This window comes from Rattus norvegicus, chromosome 1, assembly GCF_021556685.1.
Source record: "Rattus norvegicus strain SHRSP/BbbUtx chromosome 1, alternate assembly SHRSP_T2T, whole genome shotgun sequence".
NCBI classification, from domain to species: Eukaryota; Metazoa; Chordata; class Mammalia; order Rodentia; family Muridae; genus Rattus; species Rattus norvegicus.
The window spans coordinates 94660214-94671700 of record NC_141534.1 but is presented as its reverse complement, the minus strand read 5'-3'; the positions used below and the strand labels follow the sequence as shown (position 1 = coordinate 94671700).

At 47.7% G+C, this 11487-nt stretch overlaps 1 protein-coding gene across 1 annotated transcript in view; it reads right to left on the bottom strand.

Moving 5' to 3' along the window:
* Positions 1-6483: 6483 nt before the first annotated feature.
* Positions 6484-11487, bottom strand: part of Fcgbpl1 (Fc fragment of IgG binding protein-like 1) — a 37993-nt gene continuing 32989 nt past the window's right edge. Inside the window, 3 exon segments of the mRNA NM_001164656.1 lie at positions 6484-6639; positions 6745-7016; positions 8347-8730. Coding sequence (NP_001158128.1) covers positions 6630-6639; positions 6745-7016; positions 8347-8730 — 666 coding nt within the window. The 3' untranslated portion in view covers positions 6484-6629.

Genomic DNA, 11487 nt, shown 5'->3' with positions numbered 1-11487 from the left:
GGAATCTCTTATGGTCTCCAGGCTACACATCGTTTTTCTTTTTCTTTTTTTCTTCCCATTCCGCTCAAAAACTCCCTTGCACCAAAGAACAGGCGTCTCACTACTTCTGCTCCTTTCCCCCTGGTCTCTTACTGGAAATCTTCAATCACCCGAATGCTGCCGCAGCTGCTCCAAGGCCACTGCCTCGCTGCCAATTTCCTTGCCACTGCTGGTTTGCAGTTGCTTCTGTCGTCTGTTCCTCCTCTTCAGGTCATGGATTCAGCCCACTCTACTGGTGAAGTCAAATCAGTCAAGCAAAGACAGAATTGCAGAAGGCCCAATGTTAGTGTTGTACCACCAGGGGGCAGCACAGGAGCGACCGGGTCTCCAGAAGAAGCATCTTAATAGCCCGACAATACAGCCTTCCATGCAACCGAAGGACCATTTGCACTAACCACGGACTTTTGTTGGGCTATCAGGGAACGTGCTTTCCCTCTGGCCTAGATGAAGTGGCCGCCAAGGTTTACAGAGGCTTCTGATGGCAAAAAGTCCATGTAAACTATTGTGAGTAGTCAGGGCTAGAACAGTGCCTCCTAGGACAGAAGTTTGTCTTTTAGCATTAAGTGGTTGTCCATGCATTATATTTTCCTGGAGGTGTCCGTGGAGCATTCAAGAGCTGCCAGGCTGCCATGACAGCAGACCAGCTGGCTGCCAAGAAGGGGTTGCTTGGATGGTAGTCATTCTTTCAAGGCAGCCAAGTGCCTGGGAAGGGCTGGGTGATTGCCAGGGTGACAAATCACCCTAGTGTCCAACATTGGATTTTTTTTTTTTAAAGACAAAATAAACATTAAAGGGGATTCTTACAATACAAGCCTGTAAGACGCAGACAATGCTCTAATGCTTACATTGTGTGTGTTCACGAGTGAGCATGTACCTATACACGTGTGGGTATGCAGAGAACAGAGGATGTCTGCTGTCCTGCTCTATTACCCTCTTCCTTATTCTCTTGATATAGGGTCCTTACTGAGTGTGGAACTAGGCTGGTGGCTAGAAAGACTCCACCACCCAGGGGTTGGGGATTTAGCTCAGCGGTAGAGCGCTTGCTAGCAAACGCAAGGCCCTGGGTTCGGTCCCCAGCTCCGAAAAAAAGAAAAAGGAAAAAAAAAAAAAAGACTCCACCACCCTAGCCCTGGGGTTACCAGCACACAGGTGACCAATTCAATTAAAAAAATTATTTGTTGATTTTATGTCTATAAATACATTGTTGCTGTCTTCAGACACACCAGAAGAGGGCATCGGATCCCATTACAGATGGTTGTGAGCCACCATGTGGTTGCTGGGAATTGAACTCAGGACCTCTGGAAGAGCAGTCAGTGCTCTTAACTGCTGAGCCCTCTCTCCAGCCTTTCCCCTCCCCCCACCTGCCTTCAATTTTTTTAACATAGGTGCTAGGGTTTGAACCCAAATCCTCATGTTTGCTCAGTGAGATCTCTTACTTGCTGAGACACCTCCCAAGCTCCTGGTATGTCTAAAAATGTTGACTTAAATTCTTTATTGATAGTTTACATAGTATACATTTGCCCACTTATACAATTCAGTGACTTAGTACGGCATATTTGTAGGGGTTTTAGAACACTTTTGACAGTTCCAGCATGTATACAATGTAGTGTGCTCATGTGCAGTTCCTATATCTTACCTCCTTCCGACTCCTGACGACCCTTTATTTTCCCAACTAGTCTCTTCCCACTTTCATGTCCTATCTATCTATCTATCTATCTATCTATCTATCTATCTATCTATCCACCCACCCATCTACCCATCTCTCTGTCTGTCTGTCTGTCAATGATGCAGATCTTGCGCAGGAAGCCACAGCTGCCGCCATGTGTTTGTGAGTGCAGTGGTCTAGGAGACATGTCCAGAAGACAGCATTTCACAGCATTCCTCACCATAACCCAGCTTCTACAGTCTTTCCACCCCCTCCGCCTCAGCATGCTTGGGGCTATGGGGGGAATGATATGGATGTCTTGTTTAGAACTGAACCCTCAACGGTCACTTACTGGCAACACTTGGACCAGTGCTGAGTCTATGAATTAACTTTCACTACTGCAAATGGACGCTTCTCTGTCCAAGGCCGAGAGTAGCACTACTTTATGGGTATAAACACAAATACTTAGAAGACAGTTTTAGACGTCCATTTAGCACGACCAGTAGTAAACCCCACCTTCTGGGGCCTCTCATCTCCTCAGCCATGGGCTTTTTCCTTCCTATGCAGCAAACCTTAGATCTAATTGGAAAGTAGATAGTTGCCCCCAACAGTCATGCCTGGTCAGTTGGGACTGTAACAGGTAGGACCCACGGTTGGGTAAAACAGTTGATGATCTTTCTCCCTCAGCCAGCCTCATACCACATTCTGATCCCGTGAAGCCAGCCAGCAGCGAGGAAGTTTCAGGTTCCAACTGGAAGTCTCTGTGTCCTGCAACTAAAGTGTGTGGTGCTTTCAACAATGTGGTTTTTACCACCTAGTTCTGATGGACAACCAAGAGAATGGCCGTAGCCTGTGTTGTTGGGGATGGGGCACTCTGGGGCCTCACTGATAAAAGACACAGGGAGGTACCTCGTGTATGGCACTGAGACTTTTATTAGTATCTTTGGCTACTAGGCATATTCAGAGGTATCTATTCATGTAGAATACACACACACAAATGTTTTTATTTTTTGCTTTTATGTGGAGAGCTTTTGGGGCCGCTTCTAGGAATTGGGATAGAATTTGATATCAGGCTTGGGACAATGAAGCAGGCGCAAGACAAATACAGCTGAGGAATGTATTGTATTCCTTGTGTCTGGATCACCCTGAGAGACCCCTAGACATGGTGACCACGGACTTTGTTTATTGCCTTGATTTTTGCCCTGCTTGTTCCTTGCCCACTTTGTTTAAGCCTTAAGGACTGACCATGTTCTTTGTATGTACCCAGAGTGATAGAAAAGCGGACTGGAAAAAATTAAACTTGCCTCAGCCTCAGGACTGGCTGGGATCATGCTACAGTGTGGTCTGATTGTCTTTTCTTTTTAATCCTCGCTTCCTGCCCTGGAGAACCCGTCGACTAGCTGAGCTGGCTTGGTCACTTTTAATTTTTTATAGATTATGTTTTTAAGTCAGTTTCCACACTTTTAATATGTTCTTAGTTTTGGTTAACTGATCCTCATACCCCATATTTCCCCATCCTTGCTCCATTCCCACTTAATACTTTTCATACCTTATACCCTCCCTCTTTCATACCACGAAGGTCTTCCTATTCCCCCTGAGTGCCCTCCCTCGTCATGGTTTCTTTCTTGCTTCCTGGCCTCTGCTGATTCTCATTCCATTTTGAGCACAGGAACCTGAAAATTCAGATCAAAGGTCCACAGAACAGAGGAAGCATGTGGCATCTGTCTTTCTGTGCCTGGGTTACCTCACCCAGTAGGATATTTTCCAATTCCATCAATTTGTGTGTTACAAAGTGCAGTAATTTTAGTATATGTGATCACTGGTTTTATGTCAGTTTGACACAAGCTATAGTGATCTGAGAGGAGGGAACTTCCACAGAGAAATTGCCTCCATGAGTCAAGCTTGTAGGACATTTTTCTCAATTGCTAACTGATGGGAGAGTGTCCAGCCCACTGTGGGTGGTGCCACCCCTGGACTGGTGATCCTGGGGTCTCTAAGAAAGAAGGCTGAGCAAGCCACGAGGAGCAAGCCGCTCCAGTGAGCAGCACCCCTCCATGGCCTCTGCATCAGCTCCTGCCTCCAGGTTCCTGCCCTGTGTGGTCCTGCCTTCACTGCTTTAGACGTGGAGCTGGTATATCAAAGTGGAAACAAACCTTTTCCTCCCCATGTTGCTTTTGGCCATAGCATCTCATCTCAGCAATAAAAACTCCAACTAAGACAAGATACATGTAGCGTTCATGTTCTTATAGAAATTGAATACGTTTAATGTTTCTTTCTGCTATAATTCCTTAGCATATAAATATCAAGTTGGTATATCTCTGGAATGTGCCCTATTGGAATGTTTTACCTTTTTTTTGTTTTGTTTTGTTTTGATTTGATTTTGGACAGGATTGACAGGTTGACAGGTTGACAGGACAGGTTGACCAGGCTGGCCTCAAACTCACAAAAGTCTACCTACTTCTGCCTCCCCAGCATTGGCATTCATGGTATGTATCACCATGTCCGGCTACATTTTTTTAAATTAAAACGTCGAGTAAAGTCTGACCTTGGCAACAGTCTGTAAGAGTCAGCCGGGTGGTACTGGTTATGGAGGTATGAAAGCGGGTGTGGAGAGCGGCTGAGATTTGGTCATGTGTGGCAGCGTGGGAGTCCCTGTGGAGATGTCACTTGTAAAGGTGCGGCCTCAAGTGCAATGGAGGTCCCAGGTTATTGCAGATGCCAAGACTGCTGAATGTCCACCAAGGACAGCGGCAGGTGTGACAAGGAACCAGGTTAAGCCTGGGACAAGCTGTGTGCTGAGAACAGCAGAGTAGGAGAAGCCGGTCTACCCAGGCCTTTGGGTGGTGGTGGGATTGATATCAGGCACTGCACTAATACTTCGAAATTTTAAAGAAACCTTGGACTTTTAGACTGATGAGAAATTTAAAGACTTAAATGTTTGACTGTGTTTTAAATCACACAAGAATTTAAGGTAGAAGGAACTGAATGGTTATGCTTAACGTGAGGTTTTTGGGTATCAACTTGATAGGGGATGGAGTGTCCTAGAAGAGTCTACTGTGGGTGGTACCATCCCTAGGCATGTGGTTGTAGGCTGTATAAGAAAACAAAGTGAGCACGAGACTGAAAGGGAGCCGGCAAGCAGCGTTCCTCCATTGTTCTACACTAAGACCTTGCACCAGTTCCTGACTTTCCTCAACAATGGACGGTAAGCTGCAAAATGAAATAAAGAACCCTCCAGGATCGCAGACATCATTGGCTGTATAGGCTTAGGGTACAGACATGTCTCATCAGCATGGGGGAGCATTTCAGGAATCTCTCAGGAGAAAGGAAGCTGCGCTTCGGCTACGTGAAATCCCATAGTAGAGAAGTGGTGGGGTCTTGAATTCCTCAGACAAGATGTGAGAAGTACAAGACCTGATAACGAAGGGAGACCTCCATATTGCACTGAGCTGCAGAAGGCGATCAGGGCAATGGTGAACTCCAACCTTAATTAGCAGAGCTTGCCTGCACCCTCTGCCCCATGGCTATCCCAGTAATTTTGAAAGCTACTAGGCTGTGCTCTCATTCCCCCCCACCAGCACTATCAATTCCCAAGTTGTGTCTGCTCTCTCCGTGAACTTACCCCAAAACTCCAGCCCAGTCAGAAGCTCAGTTCTGGGTGTCCCATTTCCCACCCATCACCTGTTATCTCTCCACTCTACTCCTCAAATGCAGACGTTGCCAGCATCATCAGACCCATCGACCCACTGACCTGCTTACCTCTTCATCATGCCACTTGTGACCACACTGCCTCCATCGCTATCAACCACACAACGTCACTCCTAGCCTTAAACTGTGAAACTGGCCCCCAGCTCCCCCAGCTCTGCCTCAGCATCCTAGAAGCTGAGAAGACCAGCTGGTTCATAATAAGACTCTTGAAGCACATTTTTATATTTTCCCTTCCATCATTCCCCCGGAAACTCAGTAAGGACTCAGACCGTGGGTGTCGTGGGATTCTAACAAGTAATATGATATAACTGATGCTCTTTACCCCTGGCTCTCCAAACCCTCCCATGTTCTCTGTGGTGGGTTGAATGGGATTGTCCCCCATGAGCTCAAGTAGTTGAATACTTGGTTTCCAGTAGGTGGCACTGTTTGAAGTAGAGCCCTGTTCCAGGAAGCACCTCACCCGGCCGGGTTTTGAGAGACGAGATCTTTGCCCAGCTTCCTGTTTTCTCTGTTTGCCTTTGCAGCTGAGATGTGATCTCTGTTTCCCGCTTCAGCCTCCTGTAACTATGCTACTTCTGCCCTTATGGACTTCCCCCCGGAGCCATAAACCAATATAAAGTCATTTTGCTATCAGTTGCCTGTGGTCATGGTGTCTTCTCATAGCAACAGAAAGGAACCAATTCATTTCCCTAGCGTCATCTCTGTTCCCATTTTTCTTGTTGAGGGGTTCCTATGCTAATCCTCACTTTGACTCCATGAGAGCTCATCCTGTTTGAAGGTGATGAAACCAAATCAGAGAGAAACCGGGAGACTCACCAGGCTTATAAATGGCAAGGACAGAGTCTGTTTGTCCTTCCCTCTCCACCCTTCACCTCGTCTCCCATCCAGCCCTTCACCATTTCATCCAGCCACGTCTCTAGTCATCCATTCTGTGACTCTCAATCTCCCACTGTCTCTCCCACTCTGGCCATCTGACTCTGCCTCTGCTCATGCACCCACACGCGCAGCCTTTCATCTTCTAATAAAGACTCGTCACCATCCATGTCACCCACAGTGGGGAGGAGGTTGGGGAGACAGCAGGAGGCAGATGCTCTGGGTCAAGATATTTACTCGATGCTTTCAGGTTTGGCTTTAGGGGCTCAGCAAGGGGGAGGGGTGGGGAAGGGACACACAGGGCATCTTCCAATCACTGTGACTTCTGGCAGGTCTTGATGTCTTCAGTGCCAGCGGTGACTGATCAGTTGAGACTGCAAAAGACAGACACTTAGCCCTTGATCCTGCAGACTAAGCACCCACCCACGCTACCTCTTTCCCTAGTTCCCCAAAGTCTGGCCTCCATTCTCCATCCTCACCATGGGGAGAAGTCCTGTGCCCTCCATGTCTCCATTGAAATCTTCTTCTGATATTTATGCACATCATTGCTCCGGTCCCCGTCAAAGTTTCCACAGGCCCCACACAGCATGGCCGCATAATGCTCACCAACCATCACATTCAGATGCCCATCCTTTCCAAGCCACACCTGGACCCCGGCCTTCTGGTGGACAAACATGGAGCCGTCTGGCATCTTCCTCACAGACACAGAGGTTAACACAGTAGCTGGGAGATCCACTCGGAGACCGTTCACCTGGTGGAGGGGGAGGGGAAATGAAGAAGTGAGACTTGAGGGACAGAAGAGCTGAGGGGTCACTGAGGTTGGAGTCCTCGTGCACAGCGATGGTTCAAGCAAAAGGGCAAGCACTGGAGAGAGGAGGGTTACACGGAGGGACGGACAGGTGGGGAGACAGCTGGGTTACACACAGCTTGCTATTCTGCTTATGCCCATTGCAATGTGACTCTCAGATTAACTGACTGATATTTCTTTGTTGTCAGAGGGCGGAAGGATGGATCCTCACGATATTCTGAAGTTAAGGGGAAAAGCGCCTCAGATCAGACAGATGAATGAGTGATGAAACGGATCTGGGGCCTCTCTTCAGGCTCTACTTTTCCAGGATGTGACAACAATCCAGAACGTTCTGTTTGACCTCTTTCCCATTTGCAAACCTCCATAACCTCTCATTGTAATATTCCTTGGCTATCAGAACAACTCTGTAATGAGTTCTTCATGGGGGGAGCTCCATGGAACCTGGAAATTGACTTGAGGAATCCCAACACTTCCTGTGATGCAGTGAGATGGTGTTCCACTCCCAAGGCTAGAAGTGGACAGGCAGTCCAAACTGGCTTAGTGAGATGCAGGCCTGGGACTTTTGTTGGACCAGTTTCTGCTGAGGTGGTCAGGGTGGGACAGGTGCTACTTCTTATGAAAAAAAAATACCTGTCTAAGAATGAAGATAAGGGCTGGAGAAATGGCTCAGCAGTTAAGAGCTCTTCCAGAGGTCCTGAGTTCAATTCCCAGCAACTACATGGTGGCTCGCAACCATCTGTAATGGGAGTCGATGCCCTCTTCTGGTGCGTCTGAAGACAGTTACAGTGTACTCATATGGATAAAGTAAATAAATCTTAAAAAAAAAAAAAGGAATAAAGACAAAGGCCTGGCGTGGGAACTCTCCCCTTTAATCCCTAGTCAGAAACCTAGAGGTGGAAACTCCAGCAGTGTAGCTGGGGTATCTGGATCCAGACGCTTCTGGGGGGCTGACTCTGGGTTTCCCAGATATGGAGCCAGTCCATTCACTTCCCCTGCAGCCCTCAGGTTTGCATTCGGTTTCCGGTCACTGCTAAGCAGTGGAGTCTTGACCAAACTCAACAGCAAAGCCAGCCTGTGACTCGAATGTAAGAACTCAGGCCAAGGAGAGGGACCCTGGCTGATGTGGAGAGACAGGTACAAATGCAGAGAAAAGTGCAGAGACCCGGATGAAGAAAACAGACTGCAAGGTCACCGGGTAGCCAGGATGTAGGATACTGAGACAGGAAGAAGGAAAGCCAGGGAAGACGGCCCTGCCCTCTGTGCCCAGGCTTACCCATGCACCCTTGCTTGGGATCACAGTCACCATGCCACCCTGGAAGAAGATGTGGACCTTGCTCACGATCTTGTCATTGTCAAGGCAAGGCTGGACATCAGCAAGCAATCGGTACCAGGGCACATTCTTCAGGAGTCCCGGACAGCGAGAAGAAAGCTCATAGACACCGGGGGAGCTGATGGTATTGAGAGCCCCATCGAAGGTAGTGAGGTTGCCACCCACAGAGAGGGAGCAGAGACCTTTGGCTGGCCAACAACCCCGGACTCCTGCTTGGATCTCACAGACACGGCCAGATGGACAGCCAGCTTCATGACACGTCAGACCATTGTTTGGGGAGCAGAAACACCGCTCGATGCAGTCTGAGGACACCAGGGAGGAGTTCACCTGTGCACAGAAAGGGATAAATGGTGTGCATTCACACAGAGGGAAACTGTAGAGTTCCCAATAAGGAATGGCTTGTATGTCCTCTACCCAGGAGTCTCAGTGGCCCTCAGACTATGATTTGTAAATAAAACCGAGCAGAGGTCAGGCTGTGTGGAGTTCATGTCTTGACTCAAGAGCCTTGACAGCTCACCCCACCACCACTCTGTCTCTGCCTCAGACTGTGCCCAGGTTCAGTGAGCACAAGCCTGGGCCAGTCCACTGAAGGATGAGCCACCACCACATAGTACAGACGATGATCCCAGCTCAAGCCACTTGTCTTGGCTTGGATATGACTTGTTTCCCTAAACTATATAGGACTTTAGTCCTCAAGGGTTTGTATTAATGGTGTGGACTCTGGTTATGTTGGGAAAGTATGAATACTCTTAGAAGCTCTTGCAAAACTAGTATTAGCCTATGGCATGTGATCTTTATAGCGGCACAGTAATCTAGGACATAAGGATTACTTGTGAGTCACAAAACCACCTTTATCCATAAAACAGATCTCCTCAGATAGTATCTCACAGCGACAAGAGGTTAGTGGCCTACAGTAGCATCCCTCAGCTGTCCCATTAGGTAACAGATAAGCTCAGAGGACTCCCACGCCAAACCGCAGTCATGAGATTAGAAACACAAACATCATTGTTTTAATCTATTACATTTTTGTAGTGACTTATTAACATTGATTATATGAAGATACTTATTACTACAATACATAAGAAAGTTACTGGGGGAGGTAAGGTGGGTGCTAGGGACATTGCAGAGTCCCAGTGCCCACGGCCTGGAACAAATGACCCTGGCAATGTCTTTCCCTGAACTGACCGTCTTCTGTTTCCTTGTTTCCCCAGACCCGAGCCTCTCGACCCGCTTGCCCTGGGATCAGCCCTCGGACCTTGACTTTCCCATTTTCTCCCTGGAGAGCTCAGTAGAATTTATAAACAGAAAACAGTGTCTGCTTCCTCACAGGCCCTGGGTCAGAGAGGGTAATGATTAAAGATGCTTGTATTGAAATAATGGGTGAAATCGGGGTGAAGTCAGCTGACAATGGTATTGAAGAACTGTGAATTTCCTGGTTCTGACCATTTCCTCTGTCATACGATTGAATTCCTTATTGTCATGGCGCCCGGACTTATTGGCTTAGGGATAAAGGAGCCACCGTGTTTGCAAGAAAGCTTTAAACGGTTTATAGGAAATAAATAACGGGCACATACACCCAACAGAAGGCTGTAAAATGAGCGTGGCTTCAGTGGATGAGAAAGGGAACTCCTCCACACACATTTACAATTGTCCTAAAGTTAGATTACTTAAAAGAATAAAAGTTTGAAAAAAAAAACCCCATAAAACTTTGAAAACTTTGGAAGAAAAAAACCCCCAAAATTCTCAAACCATTAGTGTAGTTATCCCAAAACAGTCATCCCTTGATCCAGAAGCCCCTGAGGGTATCAGGCTGGAGGATGCTAAATTCGTTCTATACGGTGGTATGGTTTTTGCACATAACCCACCACATCCTACTGTACACCTTAAACCATGCCTAATACAATGCAAATGCTACAGGAACAGTCAGACAGTGTGGCACTGACTAGGAGGTCGTGACAATAAAACAATTCTGTGCACGATCAGGACAGTTGTCCTTCTCTCCAATGTTCTGCATGTAGGGTGGAACCCGCTGGAGTGAGTGTGCTCAGTGTGTCACCTGTCCTACTAGCATCCCAAGGACTGCATGTCTGTATCACTCTGTGGACATTCCTCCAGGTGTCTGCTCAGCCAATCTGAAAGGGCTCAACAGTGCAGAAGTCAGGGATGAGGTGGGAAGTTACAGAAAGGGTCAGGGGCAGGAGGGAAGGTGTTGAAATGGGACAAGGCGCACAAGAATAGGGTCAGAGTAGGAGGTAGATGTGGAAGACCAGAGGAGGCTGCAGACCTACTAAGCGAGGGGATTCCTGATGGTTTCCAGCAGCAATCGAGACCCCAAGCAAAGTCCAGTGCAAACTGCACAAGTTAGCACCGCTGGCTAGTGAGTAGCTGTGAGTAGCTCTCTGTTGCACAACCCCTTGTATGCAGCCTGTTTCAGATTGTTGCAGTCACAAGATAGATTGTTTCAAACAGACTTGTGCACACAAAGATCTTTCAAAAAGTATCAACAAAGGATATTAACAATTAAATCCCAAATCACGATGTTGAGTGATTGGTGGCTGAGCTGCCCACTGCACTGTTATGAATTCCATTCCTTTTGCTGAATGGGATGCACAGGAGGACGAGGCAGACCCTCACTGGGTACCAACTGTCCTGAGCACCAGGTGCCTATGGAGCCAGGATGCTGACTCAGCCATTCTGCAGATGAAGTAGTTCAGAGAGGGAAGGCTAGTGGAGGAATGGGCACACAGCACAACAGCCAATTCCCACTTCCTGGGGGCAGGCAGGCTTCCTTAAACGGAAACCCGTGTTTGCAGTGTGACTAACACTATTTAGATGGAGAATTTATTCTGGTTATCTAGGGGGGGAAATCCTATGGGCATTCATAAAAGAACTCCAAGGAGATGTCACACAGAGAAATGATGGCAGAGATTGGAGTGGTGTGACCAAGTCAAGGACTGACTGAGTCCACCAGGGGGTGGGAGAGGCAAGGACTAGATTGTCCCCTTAAGACAATCCAGTGTCCCCATGCATCACTTCGGTGTCAGCACAGTGAGTCAGATCTTTGTCTCCTGGCCTCCAGAACTG